The 22,025-nt window shown below is 35.8% G+C and overlaps 2 protein-coding genes across 3 annotated transcripts; one reads left to right on the top strand and one right to left on the bottom strand.

The window, feature by feature from the left end:
• Positions 1-1,729: 1,729 nt before the first annotated feature.
• LOC103448696 (uncharacterized) lies at positions 1,730-9,210 on the bottom strand. The gene is made up of 12 exons (XM_008387966.4): positions 8,883-9,210; positions 8,388-8,452; positions 7,690-7,788; positions 6,222-6,354; positions 6,003-6,062; positions 5,458-5,517; positions 4,572-4,694; positions 4,165-4,236; positions 3,606-3,743; positions 3,334-3,489; positions 2,982-3,086; positions 1,730-2,119 (listed from the first exon to the last, which is right to left on the bottom strand). The coding sequence occupies exons 1-12, from the start codon at positions 9,102-9,104 to the stop codon at positions 2,087-2,089; spliced, it is 1,266 nt and encodes a 421-aa protein (XP_008386188.2). The 5' UTR covers positions 9,105-9,210; the 3' UTR covers positions 1,730-2,086.
• Positions 9,211-13,144: 3,934 nt separating this feature from the next.
• LOC103448693 (probable bifunctional methylthioribulose-1-phosphate dehydratase/enolase-phosphatase E1 1) lies at positions 13,145-19,621 on the top strand. Of its 2 annotated transcripts, XM_008387962.4 has the most exons (13): positions 13,150-13,523; positions 14,161-14,297; positions 14,821-14,880; positions 15,464-15,559; positions 16,300-16,419; positions 16,708-16,797; positions 17,201-17,386; positions 17,660-17,815; positions 18,278-18,427; positions 18,513-18,614; positions 18,768-18,877; positions 18,997-19,115; positions 19,424-19,621. In XM_008387962.4, the coding sequence occupies exons 1-13, from the start codon at positions 13,307-13,309 to the stop codon at positions 19,513-19,515; spliced, it is 1,635 nt and encodes a 544-aa protein (XP_008386184.2). In that variant the 5' UTR covers positions 13,150-13,306; the 3' UTR covers positions 19,516-19,621. The 2 variants fall into 2 exon arrangements, with proteins under 2 accessions (XP_008386185.1, XP_008386184.2); XM_008387963.4 differs by lacking the exon at positions 14,821-14,880 and having other exon boundaries at positions 13,145-13,523.
• Positions 19,622-22,025: the final 2,404 nt, after the last annotated feature.

Here is a 22,025-nt window from a genome sequence, read left to right as displayed (position 1 = left end):
TTCAAAGCATAACAATACTAAACCAGCCCTTAGACTAATTACGAGCATACAACTATGACGCATAACTCCTTAAATTTGTATTCAAACCCACATATTAATGGAATTGGATCCTCGCCGGATCTAATTCATGGGGATCCTAGGGATCAACCCATATGGGCCGTTGATAAAAAATCGTGAGGTTACAATTTTTTTTCTTTTTTATATTTTTCACGCAAAATGAGACTGTTTTACTTTTAAAACATTTAATTGTGATCGTACGATTTTTTATCAACGATCCACGTGAGTTGATCCTAGGATCCCAAGATCCGGCGAGGATCCAATTCCCATATTAATGGTCAATCTGTGTGGAATTTTCTTGTCATTAGGAGATGGGACTGACTGGATAGTCATGTCCACTATTTTACATGTCCGAGTTAGAAAATTTATCCTCGGTGTTAACATAGCCCATGCAAATGAAATGGAAACTTCTGATTTAGATAATTTCTTTCACTACATATGATGTCTGACCAATATAATTTGATCAGACCCTTGATATAGCAACCCTTTCCTGACGTTTGAGCTTTTGATTGTCTAACGTAGTATCATGGCCTCTTTTGCGCGATGTCCTGAGTTTTGATCTCCATCTCCCATGTCTCTGTATATGTTTGACTCTCTCACTCGTCGGTGTGCCTCTTCAATGCATAATGGATCGGAAAATCAGCATGGAGGGCGTAAGCTTGATATATATTATCGACAAGTCCCCTAACAACTTAAGTTTCTGATATAAATATTCTCAATAACAATATAAAAAGGGATGTAATATCCACATACCATTTTTTACTTCTCTCACATCCTTTTAATTTTCGGCCGTCGGATCAGATGAATTGAAGAAGATCAAAGGACAAAAATTAAGAAGGGGTGTGGAAGAAGTAAAAAATGATGTGTGGATAGCACACCCTTATAAAAATGACCAATTTATTTATTATTTTCTTCACTGGTTAGCTACATGGTGGCAAATAGCATTGTCAAATCAAATTTGGCCTTGATGGAGTCTGCCGACATATTCTTTTTAAAGGAAAGGGATACTCTTCGGATTCCTTCCTCTTAATCCACCAAGTTCGAGAACCCGAGTTATTGAAATTTAATCCAACGTTTAAAATTATTATAACTTTTAAAGTGAATTTCTGTTTGTAACCGTTAAATCAAATTTTAATAGCCCAAATCTTCGGACTTGATGGATTAGGAGGAAGAGATCGGAATACCATCCCTTTCCCTTTGTGAACGCCTTGACAAAATGTTAGGACAGAACTTGATGTGTTTGAGTTGCCTATATTTTAAGCAATACAAGTCACGACGTCTAATGCACACGACACGTCGACACATAGACTTGTTCTGCTCTTGACAATTACGGGAGGGGGGGAAGACCGACTAAAAACGAGAAACCGTTGAATCGTGCGTGTCTTGTCCGTCCAGTCTTGCATAATAGACCGCCACTGCAATTTCGTATCAATGACACAAAAATTATGTGGATGAAGACTTACGAGTATTATGTCATTGAGACGAAACATCACAGTATACCCGTATATGAAAGTTGATTTCCCACATGAACGAGAAAATTCTTGCATACGGAGTACGGACAACCATATGCAGTCGCTCTCAAACAAGATGTGAACCCGCATGGTGGGAAGTTCATGCAGAAGGCCCACTTTTTGTTTGAGAGACGTCCGCTACAACAGGCTCACTCTCATAATTGGTCTGTTGTTTCCGTTTATTCAAAATACGATGGAAGATTAAGAATTAAACATTGTCAATCACCTTTTGGCCGAAGTGACACTCAATCTCCGAGGAGGTCTCGAGTTCAATCTCATGGACAATAGGAAAAGAAAAAAAAAACTGAACTTTTGCTCCTCGTAGATAGCCATTTTCTCCTCATTTACATCGATTGATGAACCAATAGGCTCAAAAATTGAAGAGATTAAGCAGCTGTGTTATAAGGGGAAGTAAACTAATATAGAAGAAGGCAGTGTAGCCACAAAATCATACATAACGAAAAGAACAAGCGGCGATCTGTGGTGCTTTCTGGGTACAAAAATGGCTGAAAGTATCGTCAGAAGAACCACCATCTCCGTTGTCGGGTCCTCTGCAAGGCATGAGACTGAGTTATAGCATTGTGGATTACATAAATGTACACATCAGCATAAGGTGAAACCTCAATTTTCAAAACTAATAAAGCAAAGATTTTCATAGATCAGATCCAATGCAGCATGAAAACAGTGTGTTGAAAGTGAAACATGTGGTCCTAAGGTTCACCACCCGTGAACTAAGGTTGACAAAAGCTGGAAGCACTTTCTTGAATTTGTATGGAAACCCAAGTAGGACTCAAAAAATATCTTAGAACTTTCATTTTACAGTTGGGATACCAACGGACTTGATAGTAAAGGGTACCGGTACTGTGATTAGTTGAGGCAAAATAGCTTTTCACCCGTATTTAAACAGCCGAACCATAAAGTACTAAATGAAGCTCTCTAATGGACGTTCAATAATGAAGAGAAGCCTAATGGACATTCAATAGTGGAGATCGTCCAAATAACACAAAGTTTGGACATGCAAGACTGTTAAGCTTAGTATGCAATTCCAGCACTACATGTTTAACACTTCTATTACAATCTAGTCTAACTTGATGTTTATTTGAGAGTCAGATTGTAGCTAAGTGGAATGGAAAGGGAAATATAAGGCATGCCTCGTTGGAGACCAAATATCTTAAAGATGACGAGTCGATACTGAGATAGCACGAAGTTGAGCACCATAAGTTGATGACAAATAGGGAAAGTGGAAATATACTGGAAAGAATATCTGAGTAGTAGGACATTATGATTCTTTCTCCTTTCTTGATTGGGTAATAGGATACTAGGATTCATCAAATAAGCACTTCTGTAATTTACACTCAGATTCAATGCTCGCCAAGAGCTAATAAAAGAGTGAAAAGGGAAAAGTGGTAAAACCTTCTGATTCTGATCTTGTGATTGTAATATAATAGGCTGGGAAAGGGTCCCACTGTCAATACTCTGCATGTATGGCCGTACCTTCTCCTCCAACATCTCATTCAACTGACCATCAAAATGGATATATTATGTCATTGCACTGAAAACAATGGTTCATGGCTAAAACTAAAAGCGATCACAGGAAAAGATGGCCTTCATAGTTGTGTGCCTCATATAAAATTTAAGTCTATGAGATTGTTATATTCATATATTCTATGTGCTCCATTTCCTATAGATTTACTAAACTCATTAAGAAACAGAAAGGGCAAAGCAGACTTCATTTTTAGCTACATAACATTATTAAGTTACTAACCCTTTCTTGTCGCCATCTAGTCTCCCACTGCGCATCCAAAATTTTGTCAGCTAATTCTCTTTGAGCATTTAGAAGAACAGTCATTTCATAGAACTTTTCAGGATTTTTGAGGTCGTCCTTGCTCCAAGAAGATGCATTCAGTGGAAGGTCCAGTTCCTGCCAATGCTCTACTGTTAGTTCATAATTATCCGAAGCATGATGAGCATCTTCCCTTTTCTGCCTGGTACCATTCAATACTTAAACTACTATATTGATTGAGATAGATTGCTTACACCCCAATTTTGCGGCCTTGGTGGAGGATCAAGTTTCATGACTTCTGTTTCAAGGGCCTTTTTCGCTTTATAGTAAGGGATATTTTTCACAATAACAGGATCTTCCTTGGCTCGAGCAGGATCTATGGAGATCAAGGCCTATCAATGATGAGCAAATTCATATCAAATATCTTTCTCAAGAAACAAATTACAGAAAATTGCAGAAACAATGCACTCTTAAAATGTACAAGAGTTCAATTATCAACATATGAATCCATCTTTGAACAAATGGAAATGGTATGAAGCAGATGGAACTACGATGTTCCCTCAGTAAGAACAAAATTTACAATAGACTAATCACTGTTATACGACATTAAGAGCTGAAGCTTCATTACGATTTTTTTCTTCTTCTAAAAATAAGAAAAGAAGAGTTGTTAAAGGGAGACCAAAAGGCCAATAGAAGAATCCTAAAATTGTTTCCTATAAATTTTTCAAGAGATGTTATTTTGTCAACAAACAATATAGATACAAAAAAACCAAGCCCATTAACCGAACTGGTTATATGCACAAATTTTCTTACTTCCTGCAACTCCTCCCAGCCAGGTTTTCGCTTGGCCACCACATCACGAAGTTGATCATACCGCATAGATTCCTAAACCAAAAAGAACCAGGAAACAAGGAAATAGATGAATAGATAATTATAGTAAGGTACTGCTGCAGTCTTTCTTAATAAAGTATTGTAAATAATAAATGTTAATGAAAAGTGGTATATTGCGCAATAAGGTAACAAGGATGTGTAGGAATTTTTTTTTTTAAGAAAAAAGTCGCATCTTTCACAAAAACAAAGGTAAAGCTCACATTTTTCTTATACTGGTCTAATATCTTTAAACTACAATACATGGGAATGTTGCCATCACAATATGATAAGAAACAACATAAAAGTAAGGATGTGTATAACTTTTGATACAGTATTTATAAATTGTAAACCTTGTATTGCCACCAAATTTTTTTCTTGATATCATCATCGAAGTCGAAACCCCCGGCAACCTGAGGCAAGGTAAACAGCCAAAATGCAGCGATGCTGGGATCTTTCATGCCGTGAACTATATGCTGAAACAATTAACAAGATTGTTAATAGAAAATCAGATAAAAACTAGTATCTAAACTTTCCTTAGTTTGTGGATTTATGTATATATAATGAGCAGAACGAAGCCTTTAGCAGCTGACCTAATAACAAAAATGAATACTATATCTGAATACTAAACATGCTTGATAATATGGAGCTCTAATTCCTTGATAGTTCCTTGACCACGAAATCATTATATTCAAAAGTAAAAAGATCCAATATGAGATTGACTATCTTCAGACATAAAGTATCTTCTCTAGCAAGGCTAAGCCCACAACAGTCACCAAATTCGACTCCTTCGCAGATTAAACTATAAGTGAAACTTTTATTGCTGCAGCCAGAGAGCCTGTACTTGAAATAAGTTTACTATATTTACTGTATTCAGATTCAAGAAGATATTCCTAAAATTGTTTGGCAACCAAAATGAATTCAGAGAGACTGTTCTTTAATAATCAAACTTTATCTTCAATGTTGAAAATAAATAAGTTCATTCTGTGTTCATCAGGGGCCTCTTCTGTTGAATTAGGGAGGACTGCAGAAGGGAAAGGCCCCCTCGTGTTTCACGTGGTCTAACTGTCGGTATTTCAGAGAGTTGGGGAGTGGTGGGAGAAAAATTGCTTCATGGTGTCATAAACTTAGATGGGAGCTTGTTATAAATTACTCTTGCTAAGTAATTATACTTGTCAAAATAAAAATATTCCCACTAAAAGTAATAGCATGTGGCATAGGACAAAAATTGATACTAGCCTCATAGGGGTAGTCCATCTTCCTCAAAACATTGTAGGCTTTCCATGGAGGCTCCATGATCTGTGAGGAAAAAAAAACATGAACCTATGAGGATGGAAGCATCATTAAGATAATGAATCCATGAAATATGAGAACGTGATTATATAATACCACAATTTCTTTAAACTCAACTTTGAGAAGATAAAACAAAATAAAAGTAACATGACTATTGACTAGAGCTTTTTTATTCTTAACCAGTTGAATGGGTATGGACTGTATGATTTGTATCATTGTAGTCAAACAATTCCTTTTGAATGATTGACACAGTTTGCTTGAAATAACACACTGCCCTTCTGAAACATATTAAACCAATTTCAAATATTCCAACAGTAAATCAACTAATGTACTGAGAACTCTACAAGTAATTGGAACTATCAATTGCTAAGTTCTAGTATTAGGAAACAAGAGGCAAGTTCACAAATTAGTGTTGAATTATGCATCGCAGAAAGTGAAGATCAAGTTGGAACATTAAGAGTCTCAGATCAATGTAACCAAAAATAGCTTACATCATCTGCAGAGATTCTGACTTGTAATTTGTCCTTGCACTCAGGACAGCCCATCACACCCTGAAATAAAGTAAATATTTCGTGTCAAGTTTATGACTTCAGATCTTCAGTTTTGTGAGAAGGTAACCAGCATGCTTTGGATATAAATACTGATTATGAGTTTGATACAGTGGGAAATATATGTAATTAAGTCAAATTATGTGGGACTAAAAGGTTTACTGTGCCATCACAGGTTGGGCACTCTTTAGATGGCAAGGGCACATCGAGATTTATGGCGGATGGAAGGTGAACCAACACAGCCCGATTATCAGCAATGGCATCTGCAACACATTCAGCTGTTGCCTTCTCTCCACTGCATAAAGATTCATATGAGAAATAAAATTCATGAAGATAATATCATATCGGTATGGTTGGATAAAGAACTCACTGCATGATAATATTTATAAACTATAACCATAAAGTAGACAAAACATACTGCAAACCAAAGATAAATAGAATATTTTCAACTAATCCAGCATTAACTACCAATCTTGATTGTCTGAAAGTTGAAACTACGGTAACAAGGAGAAACAGTACAGCAGAGCTATATTTAGTTTCAGAAGAAATCATATTGCAAGAATTTTGTTTCTGACATGCTAGTAACATCTCAAATATTTGCCTAGAAATATAAGAGCCTGTTTGATATCCTATTTGAAATTTTTTATCATTTCTCAAAATATTTTGTAAGAATATTTCTTGAAAACAATTCTTTTTAAGACTCAAAAACTTGATTGGTTTGTAATTTAAAATTTTTAAATCTTACAACTTAAACTAGACAAAAAATCTAAAAAGAGGGGTTGCAGGAGAGGGAGAAAGAGGAGAGATGAGGAAAAAAAAGCAAGAGATGATTAAAGGAAAGAGAAAAAAGAGAGAGGATCAGACGAGATAGAGAGGACGAGGAGTGAGAGAAATAACTGAGAGAATGAAGAGAGCGGATTGGAGGAGAGACGAAAAAGGAAAAAAAAAAAGAGGAGAGAGAAATAAGAAAAGAGAGAGAGATAGATTTGGAGTGAGAGGGGAGGATGGAGAGAAAATAAAGGAGTGAGTTTAAATTTAAAAACTCTAAAAACTCACTTTTTATGTTTTTAGAAAATAGACTATATTTTTGAGTTAGTCTTGAGTTCAGTTTTTCAAAAATAATCATACCAAACAAGTTTTTAAGGCCTAACACTTGAAAATTGTTTTTGAGTTTAAAAAGTTGGATTCAAGTAGAGTACCAAACAGGCCCTAATAAATTCCAGCAATCCAATGGACTCCCATTTTTTAGAATGATAGACATAGTTTGGTTTTGAAGGACTATACTAGGAGACCCATAAGAAGCTCTTAACAGAGTCAATTTTTCTAATCAAGTTCATATTCCCAGTACAGATTTTGGCAAGACTGAAGATTTTCTAGCCCAGTTGTGGGACTTACTAGGCATATGCTATTCAAACATTATAGCACTACTTAGAATTTTTTCCACCATAATTGGCTAGTTAAAACTTCAAGAAAATGGTTGTCAAATCATGTATCCTACATATTTGGTAAATCTCCCTCCATTTTTGCTAAAAGTCTTTCCACTTTGTGGCAAATGAGAGCACATTATAACCCAAAGAGTTACCATGTTTTCCAGACATAGGGACCAAAATCTAAATGGATGGAACTCTACCTTCTCAAGGTGTAATTCTTCACTTGGTATTGCACCCTCCCTGATCCTCTGCACATGGTACACCGCAATGCCTGCCAACCATTGCAGGTTCCACAGTTCCTGCACTTCAAGACTGCAGTTAAGAAATCATCCAAGTTCAATAAACTATAAACCTATTAACATCATCAAGTTCACCAAGGAGATTCACAGCCAAATCCTTTTACACCAAATTTGGCAGCTTAGAGAGCAACCATGAATACTATCATGGTTTTGAAATTTTCACATAACATGTTCTAAATTGTTGTGTACGAATTGCTTCTCAATGATAGAGAATGGTGACTAGTACAATAAAAGTAGTACACTATAAAATGATAGAAAGGAAGATGCATAATAATTTTCATTTTCTTTACACACACACACAGAGATATATATATGCATATGTACATGTATATATATAGTGAAACTATAAACTATAAAAGTGCTAGGCATATGCATATGTACATGTATATATATAGTGAAACTATAAACTATAAAAGTGCTAGGCACTACAATACCACACACACACACACACATATATATGCACATGTACATGTATATATATACTTATATAGTGAAACTATAAACTATAAAAGTGCTAGGCACTACAATATCAAGCATAGAAAATAAAGATAAGTAACGATAAGGACTGCCAGGAAAATTGAACGGATAATGAAAATTACCTTTGACATATCACCTTCTTTCCCATCTCTAATGCTATGTCATAAGTTCCTAAAGTAGCAACTGCCTGAAACGTAAAGGAAACCAAAACAGAACAAAACCATTCAGTATTATGCAAGTTCCCAAGAGCAGCAGCATCACCTCACAACCTATTTGACTAAACTACAAATGTAATTCAACTTTCCCTTCAAATTATACATTCACCAATTGATTCTACATTCTTCGCCACAAAAATCCACACAAACCCCAATAACAATTGAACAAAAACCCATCGACCCAATTCCCAAATGACACAAACCTCCCAAAACAACTGTTAATTTCTACCAAAATCCAGTCTTTATATCCCCTGAACTCAGAAAACACCATTAACCCATTTGCAGATACCTAGTAACAGCGAAAACTCCCACTGAAAAGTAAAAAAAGCAGCTAAATTCTCAAACTTTGCAGAGACAGAAAAATTCCCAAGTGATAAAATTTCATGAATTGCAAGAACTCACAAAGATTGACATGTAAGATAGCTTGGACACCAACTCGGGAACGCCAAACCCACGTTGAGCAGAGCCGGCAATGTCGAAAGCAAGAGTGAAAGGAGAAAGGACAAGCTTGATAGGGAACTCGAAAATGTCAGTGAGCTGATGGCCATATTTATCCGTGAAGATTTTGTAATGAAAGTCAGCGAACTTCTTGAGGCTCTTCAGCATACGGTCTCTGCCTGACATGGTTGGATGAGGGGAGGGACGGAGGGACTTTTGGCTTTGTAATTTGGAGAGGTGATTTTTTGGTTGGAATTGGATAATGTGCTGTATACTAGGAACAAAGAATGGGATGTTATCCGGGATAGGAGTAAGCACTGCGGCTAATGTCCTCAACCAAACGCCCCACTATTACTTTTTGATATATCAAAAAATAATAAATAAATAAACAAGGGTTAAGTCACACATTTAGGGAGTAATAATATCTACTAATTAATAAAATCCTCTTTGTCAACCAAAAGATGATGAAAAGACAAATTAGATAACACAAAAAACTGATGGGCAATAATGTAATTTCATAGGTTTAAATTTTACTGTTTTTTATTGAAACCTCACTTACATGTGATGTTAAAATGCCTCCAATATTTATATAAAAAAAACAAAAAACAAAAACCTTCCACTCACCAATGTTCTCTCCCTCTCTCCCTCCCTCCTTCTCATTTTCTAAAAAAATGGGTTCATACACACAAAGTGGGTAGGCAAATGCTAGTTTAGTTTTAGGGTAAATTACATAGTAGTCCCTCAGGTTTGAGGTTTATTACAACCTCATACAACATCTTTAAAACATTTCACTTTCATACCTCATGTACTATTTTATTTCAAAATAACATGTTCGTTAGATTTTCCATCCATTAGTCTGTTAAATGCTGACGTGGCTGCCACATTTGTGCTGATGTGGCTGCCACGTGGCAAATTTTTTTTTTTTTTTTTTAAACCTAAATCTTCAAAAAAAAAATAAAAATAAAAAAAGCATAAAAACCCTAACCCAGATCCCCTTTCTTCCCCCTCTCCGCTCTGCAATCCTTACCCACTATCTCTCACCCACCCCCCAACGACCTCCCCTCAATCAACCCACATCCCTATCCCTAACCTAGAACCTAAAAACCTGCAACAACAAGAAGAAGAAGAAGAGGAGGGAGGAAAAGAAAAAAAAAACCCCCAGTTCATCCCCCCAAAACCTGCAACAAAAAGAAGAAGAAGAGGGAGAAAAAAAAAATAAAAAAAAAGCCCAGTTCGCGGGAAAGTCGTCAGAAGGTCCGGGGGGGAAGGGAAGTGGGTCGCGGCGGAGCGGGGGGAAGCGAGGTGGGTCGTGGGTCGCGGCAGGGCCGGGGGGTTTTCTCTCTCGAATCTCTCACTCTTTCACTCTCTATCTCTCTATCGGACTTTCTCCCCGACAGTACACCCACGCACGCACCCATCTACACAACCACGCACGCACCGACGACACACCACCACCACTGAGCTTCAAAATCCCAGGCGGGAAATCCGACTTGAAGTCGTTGTGGCTGATGTCGAGGATCCTGAGGTTGTAGAGCTCGAAAATGGCGGGCTGGAGAAGGCCGTGGAAGGTGTTGCCGCTCAAATTGAGGTGGATTAGTGAAGAAAGGTGGCAGATTTGTGGTGGGATTTGGCTGGAGAGGTTGCAGCGGGAGAGGTCGAGGGAAACAGAGGGAAGGAGGAGGAAGAAAGAGAAGGTACATTCATGGTTTTGGGGGTGTGGGGAAGGTGTTGGGTGAGAGTGAGAGTGAGAAGGAGATTGTGTTGGGAAATTTAAGGGAATGGGGGTCTTGATGGCTGCTTATGGGTTTTCTAAAGGGATAGGGTTTCGACGGCCGCCGGGGGGGGGGGGGGAAGTGGTGGGATCTGGGTTTTCTAAGGTTTTTTTTTTTTTTTTTTTGAAGATTTAGGTTTTTCTAAAAAAATTAAAAAAAAATTTTTTGCCGCGTGGCAACCACATCAGCACAAATGTGGCAGCCACATCAGCATTTAACAGACTAATGGATGGAAAATCTAATGGAGGTGTTATTTTGAAATAAAATAGTACATGAGGTATGAAAGTGAAATGTTTTAAAGATGTTGTATGAGGTTATAATAAACCTCAAACCTGAGGGGCTACTATGTAATTTACCCTTAGTTTTAAACTTGTTAATGCATAAAGGTTGAACCAAAGACATATTATTTACACTGAGGAAGTAAGAAATTAGGTTAAGTCGAATAAAGTGTTAACCGTAGTAATTGATTTTGAATTAGTCATTTACAAGAATCGCGCTAAAGATCTCTTAATTTTGAATACAACAATATTGTAAATATTATATAATAATGATACCTTATATAGGAATAACCTTCATCTAGTCATTATAAGTTTTGGACCCAACTTTGACTAGTTATTTATAATTTTTTTAGGTCTCGTCGTTCACATAGTAATAATTGTCAACAAGTCCAAAAAATATGTTGTCACAAATTAAAATTTAGGGGTGTGTCCACACATCCTCTTTTACTCTTCACACGTCCCTTGTTAATTTTTGTTCTTTGATTTTCTTCAATTTATCCGATCTAATAGCTGAAAATTAAAATGGTGTGTGAGAAGTAGTAACGGTGTGTGGATATCACACCCTAAAATTTGAGATGAAATGAAATATTTATCTAAAGTGGTATGAGACAGTGGTTTATTCCTTGGAGTTGATACCACGTCCTTGAGCTTGTAAGTTGATACCATGTGTATAGTTTATTGGCATGAAACTTGACGCATTAAAGAGAACAGTACATACATGTAATTAACTACTTTAGAGACTAGGTTCTCTCTTTTGCGAATGTCTACGTCTTGAAAATTGACATACTTCACACTGAGTCAAAAAAAAAAAAGTTTCATTATCCTTTATTAAGTAATAACCTCCTTACAATTATAAATTGGTTTGCTCCTAATAATATGACTATACAATCTACTTAGTATAACAATCTAGTGATATTTTTTTTGATTTGTATATTATTACGTTAAAGGGATGTGAAATTGAATTTTTTTTTAACAAATGATATATTATCTACACTAAGAGAGAGAGGGGGTGCTTAGTCTCATAATGGACTACCAATAATATGGTTCAAACTCGCATTTGATGATAATCGAACCCAAAATCTCTCATTTACAAGTGAAATTGAACTAAATCAAACAATGAACTTATGATAATAATTTAGTATTAGCTCATCTTAAGTTGCCTTGTAATTCATAGCAGCCACTGTAGGCATGTGGTGATGTGGAAAGATGGAATGAGTCATGCCTATTTTAATTCTCCTTTATAAATTGAAGTAGAATTTTTAATAAGGCAAAGTGCCGATTTTGTTCTTGAATTATTACTTCAGTGAAAATTAGATTTTTGAATTATTTTTTTGGTAAAATAAGTCCCTAAATTCATTAAGAATTGCTAATTTCATCTGTACTATTTTATTCAATGCTATTTTATCCAATTTTTGTCAACTTAAGTCAATTGACACACTTTAGAATGTAATATCATCATTTTTTCGCCTATAAGCCCTTAACATTTCATATAGGTTTTGAATCTAACGTTTAATTTACCCTCCAAAGTTAACTCCATACACTATGTCTTTATGAAAATTACCAAATACTCTCCAATGTGTATTGCATGGAAGTAACGTGACTTAAATTAGCGGAAAATTGAATATAGTATATTCAAATATAATATTAGACATGTAATTGGCGGATTTTTCTAATTCAATGACTGATTTTTCTGAAAAATAGTTTAAGGACCTAATTTTCACTCTGGTAATAATTCGGGGACTAAATTGGTAGTTCACTATTTCTAATAAGGTATAATAAAGTAATTTTATACAAAAAGAAGGAAAATTTGCACAAATGGCACTTCAATTTTTCCAGTTTTGTGCACTATTTAATAATTTAAGATTCAAACTTTAAACAATGCTCCCTATTTCTTTAGTATATATACTATTGTTTGTTCAAAAACTTCAAACAATGTTACCATTTGCCATTTGTGCTCATTTTTATCTACATACTAAGGAGATTCTTTTAAAACGAGACTCTCTATGAACTCTTCACCACCTCATCTTTTTGATACATTATTTTATAATGTTAACACGAGAACTATGATATAAAAATTAATTGAAAGAAAATACACAAAAAGTCTCACATTTGAGAAAATTTCTTTAGCATTTCTCTTCCATAAAATAGCAATACGTAACAAATTAACTTCGAAAAGAAAATGTATTTATTTTACTCCGACTAAAACGAAAGCAAAGGTTTCCAGCTTTGATGAGTTATAAGTTCACACGGATACAAAAGCGGAGGTTCACAGTTTATTTTAGCCCAAGTATTGAAGCACGCCAATCACAGGTTCACAGTTCCTTTCTCTAGACCAGCAATGGCATCAGTGGCAGTGAACGGACTGAAACTCGGTACGACGTCGCAGGCCTACTTGGAAGGCAAAGCGGTGAGCGACACCAAGGTTCTGATATCCGACCTCTGCCGCCAGTTCTACAATCTCGGATGGGTCTCAGGGACCGGCGGCAGCATCACAATCAAAGTGCACGACGACTCTATTCCTAAGCCCGAGCAGCTCGTAGTCATGTCTCCATCTGGTATCTCTCTCTCTCTCTCTCTCTCTCTCTCCTCTCTCTGTAATCGTTTAGTTTCATTTTTGAGTTTTTGGGGTTTCTGGGTATTCATGGATTTTGCTCAATTTCCTAAAGTTTGTGTTTTGTGTTGTTCTTTTGGTTGTTTGCTTTCTGGGTTTATGTAATTTCTGCTAAATGTTGAATCTTTTGGCTCTTCTGTGTTGCATGGTATATAAATTAATTGTGGGGTTTGTTTTGTGTTGATTAGTTACTGTGTTTTTTTAGTATGAGCTCGACAGGTTGGCTGTTTGATTAGTGAGATTTCATTTTGAGAAATTGGCGGAAATAATGACATATCAAACATTAACGACGTATAGATCATTTACTGAAAGTCATCATTTCAGCAATTGGGATTAGTAAATTCACCATTTCATCCAATTTCTTTTCATATTTATCATGGTTCGTTTTGTGTTTGTTAATATTTGGTTGTTTGTAGATATGCATCTTTCAAGCTTAAAGGCAAAATATGTTTGCTATGTAGTTTTTTTTTTTTTTAAATGCTAAACAGGTTAGTTTATTCATTGTAACTTTAGGTTCATTTTCAATACGTGTTCGTCTATTTTGTTTCTGGCTCACTACTTCATGTGTTTTCAATGTGTAGGCGTTCAGAAGGAGAGAATGGTACCAGAGGACATGTATGTGTTATCTCCGAATGGGTCTGTCTTGTGTACTCCATCTCCTAAACCCTACCCACATAAGCCTCCCAAGTGTTCTGATTGTGGTCCACTTTTTATGAAGGTATCAGTTCTTGTGCTTTTTATAAATACTATAAAGTTCTTGTTCGAAAGATAGTATAAAGCAGTTCCGACTAATGTTTGATTTGGATAAGTCAGTCTGAACATTTAAAACTTTGAAATGACTCAGGTCCAGTTTTGTACAATTACTGTTGATGTCTGAATATGTGTTGATGTCTGAATATGTGATGATGACATTAATGAACACTTTTGGGGTTCATTTGATATTATACACTATGTAAGCTGAGCAATAACTTTGTTGGCACAACGGGGTGGTATTTCTAAGTTATAACTCTCACAGAATACAATATGAAATCTTAGTTTTACAACCAAAATACCTTTTCCAGAGCTATTGGTTTTGGCATGCTAAAGCTGCTAAACCAGTTGGAGACTGTAGTTCCTAACTCCTCCAAATATTGAAGATGGTAAAAGAAATTTGATCCATTATCTTTTCCTACATTTCATTAGCAATCAAAATAATCACTTTTGAAGACTTTGATTGCTTATGGCTATTGGATCCCTATCAGAATGTAGCCAAGAGGCGATTGATTTTGCGAAGAGAAATGTCAAGGAATCTCAGTTACAAGGTACAATGCAGATCGATTTAAACCTTACATGATTTTGGATGTAAAGGGTCACAAAGACTCATCTGCATTTGTGTCAATTGAGATAGAAGTCTGGAATTTAGTCATTGGCCAAATTTGAAATCTTCATATCCAAAAGGGAAGAGAAGTTGTAGTTTGTTGAAATTCTGTTGCGGACATGTGAGCTACCATCTGATAAGCTGTTTCTTTTTGTTCACACTATTTATTCTTCTATCATTAACTAAAAATGTGGTCAATGCATTGTTGTGGTTTCTGTGTTCCATATTTGATGCTAGTGCTCCTTCTTGAATTAGTTTTCTTTTTGTTTGTTAGTTCGGGATACATGTTCTAACTAATATTGAGCAAGTACTATTTGTTATATTTTTAAGGCCGGTTTGCTTCTTGAAGGCACTTCAGCAGCTGTGCACGTGCAAATTTGACTAAAACATTTGTTTTAACCTTGTAATACGATCCGTTGTCCTGTATCTCTGGGTTCATGAATACTCACCATTTGCTTAATTTTTGGAAAATCCAACGCCTCTCTTATGAAAAGTAATAGTTGATATTTATTTCCCTTGTTTTCTAGGCATATGAGATGCGTAATGCTGGAGCTGTTATTCATAGTCATGGGATGGAATCTTGTCTTGTAACAATGATCAATCCTAATGCAAAAGAATTTCGAGTAAGTTTTTACTCCTGGCACCCATTAGTGAGGAATATACCAAGTGCTAATTAATATATAAACACAGGGACCTTTTGTTTTTATTCATTGCTGTGATATCCTTTATTTTTTTTCCCATTTTTAATGTTTGCCTCCCCCTGCTTGAAAAGTTGGATATTTCTTCATTTAATTGACTCCATATTTGAAGATCTTTTGGAAATTAATGAACCTTGTAGCTTCTAATAGATATATGTAGCTTCAAACTTAGTATAATATTATGCAGCCAACAGATCTGAAAAAATAAAAGATATAAAAAAGTTCAGTATATTAGTTGTGTGCTAAGATTTGTCTGAAGCAACAGTGCATCTGTATCATAAGGTTTGCATGTGGTCTTTTAAAAAAGTTGGAGGAGTTTCTAGAGGGTGGAACTTCAGCTGCATATTTTCGATAAAAGTACAATAGGCTTGTTTAGTAAACTTTTTAGTAGTATCTGGTAGTTCCTTTCTGATCTCAAAAATGATCTATAAGCTTGGAAGTTTATGAATGATAATTAAAGCAAAGTATGGATTTCAGAAATTTGGGTAGTTCAGAACTTAATGTTACAGTGATGGATTGGAATATTCTTTTTTGGAGTGAAAAAGAGAAAAAAGAAGGAGGGGGGGGGGAGGCCTGATGATTCTTCTATGTGATTATTCCTGCCTACTCTAACTGGTTGTCTCTTTTAATAGTTGGTTTTCCTGTTTCTGTAAACAAATATGCAGATCACCCATATGGAGATGATCAAAGGAATCAAAGGGCACGGTTATTATGATGAGCTTGTGGTCCCTATAATAGAGAATACTGCCTATGAATATGAGCTCACAGAGTCTCTTGCCAAAGCTGTACGTTCATGTTTTAAACTTAATTTAGTTTTGGTTTGACAATTCTATCCACTTTTGATGACATAAAGCTAATATCCTGATGGACTTCATCCCAGTAACATATTGTTGTTCAGTTCATGCCGACACAAATATGTACTTAATCCTTTGTCATTTCATTTTGTTAGCTTTGCTGAGGGATAAGGTTTTTTGTTTCCCAAGTAATTGCTTGATTGTTATTGAAAAAAAATCAATAATTGAACTTTGAATTTCTATGTGGATGAGTATTTTGTTTGCCTTCATGTTCAACAGATTGAAGCCTACCCGAAAACAACAGCCGTTCTTGTTCGTAACCATGGGATCTATATATGGGGAGACTCGTGGATCAATGCTAAGACTCAGGTGTGTATCTTAGGGATAATTGTTGATTTTGCAGTATGTGATGCTGATGGTTAGGCAGTCAGTGTAATTGTCAAACATAGTAAATCACTTATATCCTTCTCACATTAGGGATTGGACCTTTTTTGTGCCGTATCATACTTGATGCCGGTTGCTGAAGGTGGCAATGCTTATGTTACTGTTGATATACCAATGTCCCCTTCAAGCATGGATAAATTTTGCCAAAAGAAACAAAAGGGGGAAATAGGAATATAAAAGAGGAAGACTTGAAATCATTTAGAGTGCTGAACTTTCTAGCGAAATATATATTGATGTTTAACATATGGATTTGGAAGCATGGAGCCTTTTATCTTCTTAGTGGTCTGAAAGTTCTACACATTCAGAATTTTTACTTTTTATTTTTCAGGCTGAATGTTATCACTATCTCTTTGAAGCTGCTATCAAACTTCATCAGTTGGGTTTGGACCCAACTACTCCAAACCATGGTCCTATAAAACAAAATGTCAAGGGAGTTTCGGGAAGTGGTATTTGCAGAAACATATCTGTGAACGCTGGGACTGCAGCTTCAGATAATAAATTTGAGCCATCACGAGTAAGTTTAAAGTGTTTATTTCTCAGGGTTCTAGACTCTTGTCTAATTCCTTTGTCTTTTAGTTTACTTGGAAACCTTGGGCCTTGAACTCAGCCTTAGTTTGGTGTATCTTTATATATATGTTTTGGTTTGGTGCAAAAATTGCCTTTTGGTTGAGAAATTTGATAATTAGCATTTTCCTTTTTCTTGTATAAACTGTATTCTTCCTCCTATTCTTTATGGATTTTCCTCCTTTTTTATTTTTTTTATTTTTTTATTTTTTTATTTTTGTAGCGTTGCATTGTTCTTGACATCGAGGGGACTACTACTCCCATATCGTTTGTGACTGATGTTCTCTTTCCATATGCCCGCGATAATGTTGGAAGGCACTTGTCTGCAACATATGACACTGAAGAAACTCAAGATGACATAAAGTTGTTGCGCTTCCAGGCAAGTTTTTTGTTCAAGAGTACTGTTTCATTGACCATATACCTGTATAACCACATTAGTATGCAGCTGTTAATCATGGATCAGTAGTGCACCACATGATGTATGAATGCACCATGGTGCTTTGCCATGCCACTGATTAAAATTTCATGCTAATAGTATTGCTTTAGAATTATAGTAGTCCCCTTACTTTTCAATGTGCTATGAAAAAAATGGTTTTTTTAAGTAATTATTATTTTGATATGAATGTGAATATTATTAGTTTGAAGTGAGCAAACCACAGTTTAATCTTTTAATCCCTGTTATAAGTAAAACCGGAAATTGTATAGAGCTGACTTGGATAAATGTGGGCTCAGGCTAGCAGTTTAATTATTTAGAGAGTTAAATTTAGAAGTTAACTGGAAGATCACAGAAGTAAGCTGGACGCTTTGAATTGATACTTAAGGTTCTACATTCTTATTGCAGGTTCAAGAAGACCTGGAAAAAGGTGTTGCTGGTGCTGTTCCCATCCCCTCTGATGATGCAGGGAAAGAGGAGGTTGTTCAAGCTTTGGTTGCTAATGTTGACTCGATGATAAAAGCTGATCGGAAGATCACTGCCTTGAAACAGTTGCAAGTAAGAAATTTTGGATTTTTAGAAGGAATTTGCTGGCTATGTTTGCGTATGTTTTGGGATATAGCTGACTTCTAGCTATATGCAGGGTCATATCTGGAGAACTGGATTTGAAAAGAATGAATTGACAGGAGTAGTTTTCGATGATGTACCAGAAGCTCTTAAGAAATGGCATGATTCAGGCATAAAGGTGCGTGCATGGTCAAGATATAGCTTATCAAGCGTTAATGTTTCCGATGTCATTGACTCATATGCCAACCAGACAAATTGGATTTAATTCATTGGTGAAGTTGATGTTGATTCCTCGATGTCATACCTTCATTGTTGACAATTTGTACGGCAGGTGTACATATACTCCAGTGGTAGCAGGTTGGCACAGAGACTTATATTTGGTAACTCAAATTATGGGGACCTAAGAGAATATTTGTCTGGATTTTTTGACACCACAGTGGGGTAAATTAACTCAGAATCCCTTTCTACTTTTTAAAAACGCTTTCACTTAACATTAACGTGATCTGCTTCCAGCTTTCCTGATTCACTTCAAGCTAGCTAAATCTCGCTTCCTCTTGCAGAAACAAAAGAGAAAGTAGCAGTTATGCTGAAATTGTACAATCAGTTGGAGTTGATAAACCATCGGAGGTTTTATTTGTGACGGATGTCTTTCAAGAAGCTGTAGCTGCAAAGGCAGCAGGTAATGAGTTGCCCATGATTACCCCCACCCCTCTGAATAAATGTTAAATGTAACCAGGTTCATACACCCTCTTCTCACAACAATCCGGTCACTTGACTAGCACGTGACCACATATATTGAGAGGATGGTGTATACACCCGGTTACATGTCGCTACACACTTTTCTACCCGTTCTAGTTCACTGTTGCTCCAACATAACAAAAGTAAAAAGTAAAGAGCGAAAGAAAGAAAAGATGAATGAATACGGTCACCTGATATTCAGATTTTTTTTCTTCCGGTGTAGATGTTTTAATTTTGTTTATGTTCCAGGATTGGGAGTTGCTGTATCGATCCGACCAGGGAATGGAGCTCTTCCAGAGAATCATGGTTTCATGACAATCACTTCTTTCCTGGAAATCTGAATAGATGTACTTCTCTGTAAACATGTAACATGGAATGTATAAACCATATGAATAAATACATAAATAAAATATGCAGCTTTTTCCAGATTTAAAAAAAAAAAGAAAAGTCCTCTTGTTGGATCATTGTCCCCTTTCTCAATATGCATATGCATCAATGATTCAATCTGTTTCTTGGATTTTATCTTTTTCATTCAGTTGTAGTATGTCATTGCTTGTTAAGTCCCGTAAACATAATTATACCGTTGTTGCAAGGGAATTGTAGCTCAATTGGTTAAAAATATTTATCTTCACACTCGAGATCCTGAGTTCAATTTCTCCGTTTCCAACTATTGCTTGTATAAAAAGGTAACTTTATTTTGTCAAGGTGCGGTTTGTAGCTGTCTTAGTTGTTTTAATTGGTACCAGATTTTACTTTTGTACCTAGCTTGGTTGACCAGATTACTTTGTGTACATGAATCCTTCCTTCCTACTAAATGAGAAGTAGATTGGTAATATGGCAGGCACAAAATGCAGATATGAACTAGGCATATAAGTGAGGAAATTTCAGTCAAGGTACCAATCACGCTGGCCCAACTATCCAGGTTGGATTCTCACTTTCAGTCATACTTGGGATAATAATATGGTTTTCTACCTTCTTTTTTAATTCTAAGTGCCATCTATTTTATAATTTTTTCACCTCGCTGTATATTGATTTATCATCTATATTTTAGTTATAAAGTGAGTGGGCATTACGATACTTTTCCCTTTTCTTTTTGACTCAATTACATTTTGTACTCGTGTAGTGCGAGTATATGAAGGTTGAGTCCCCATATTTTTCAAAATAAATGAAAACAACCCAAAGGTATCGTTTGGTATGCAGACGGGACGAGACGGGACGGAATGGAGAGGGAGCAAAGATGCCCTCGGATGAAAACAATGAGGAAGAAGGAGACGGAGATGTTATAATTTTGTGTTCCACGGATGTGGAACGAGTCGTTCCAGAGGGATGAGGCGGAACGAAAATTCATCAAAAATTCGTTCCATGGAACAATGCGTTCCACCCGTTTTACGCGCACCATACGTGAGACGGAACGCCTCGTCCCACTTCGTTATGTCCCATCCCACGTACCAAATGGTACCTAAAGTTACGGATTTTTACATTGTTCGTATCTCTATTAATCCAACTCTCAAGTCTCGAGTCCATATGTCGTTTTTGGACCAATTTTTCTCATGACACGAACCCCAAAAAGTACTACTTAACTTGATAGGCAGCGGACGAAGGGGTCAATGATATAACAGTATGTAACTTGAGGTTTGTTTTGTTCATTTCATTTTTCTTGAGGCTGTCAAGTTTCCAAATTTCTAGCCGCCACACAAGTTTTTCTTTGATAAATATCTATCAAGATTATCCAATTTCCATGAAAATCCAAAACTTGTTCAACAATCCAAAAAAGCAATAATACTTTGTCAATCTAAAACGAGTAGACAAAAGATATTTCTTCATCCATCATCAAGTTGCAAAAACAAATAAATAAATTAATAAATAAGAAACAACTTTGGCGGTCTTTCAGTTCAACGCACCAACTTGGTGGGCACACACGCGCGCACAACGACAGAAATTGAGTGTCGAAAAAGGAAAAAAGAACAGGTCTTGACATTTTATCTGCAGCTTTAATTTGCAAATTCAAATTGTACTTGGTATTTTTTCTTTCTCCTTTCGTCCTCAAGTGTGATAAGGGGCAACAGAAAGAAAGCCCCACTTTTTGGTTTCTTGTTTTTCTTTCTTGCGTCCACACACATTGCGAAAGTTGTTATTCTTCCTAGTCAAATGAGTCCACATCACAAACAACCCAATACAAACTCATATATATACACTAGCAGAGAGCACAGACTTTGTGTGTGTGAATAATTTCTCCTAATAAATTCATATTTTTTTAATATTACATAATTACTGTTTTGTCCTTCTTATGTAAATATTATGTATAAAAAATGAGGGTATAATTACTGATTTGTCCTTCTTATGTAATATTGTGTATAAAAAATGAAGGTAAAATTGAAAAAATAAGAATATGATTGTCATTTTATGAAAAAAGAGGGTAAATTAGGAAAAATAGGAATATGCATTGCATATATGTATTATTCATAAAATGACAATCATATCCTTATTTTTCCTATTTTAGCCTCTTTTTTCATAAACTGACAATCATATACTTATTTTTCCAATTTTGCCCTCCTTTTTGCCCTCCTTTTGTCAATAGTGTGTGGAAAAATGTACAAAATTACTATTTTGCCCTCCTTTTGTCAATAGTGTGTATCAAAAGTGAGGGCAAAATAGGAAAAAAGTTGACAAGGAGGGTTCTCTTAATAGTATAGATATATATATAGTACTTTTATTAGTACTTCAAAAATTTCATTTTACACTCCACTATATATATAGGGAACCGTTATTAGCACTTCAAAAATCTTATTCTACACTCATCATAAGTGCATTTTTCTTTCTAATTATAGTTTGGAGAGTAAAATGATATTTT

Source organism: Malus domestica, chromosome 11 (genome assembly GCF_042453785.1).
Source record: "Malus domestica chromosome 11, GDT2T_hap1".
Lineage (NCBI taxonomy): Eukaryota > Viridiplantae > Streptophyta > Magnoliopsida > Rosales > Rosaceae > Malus > Malus domestica.
This window is presented reverse-complemented; position numbering and strand designations above follow the sequence as displayed.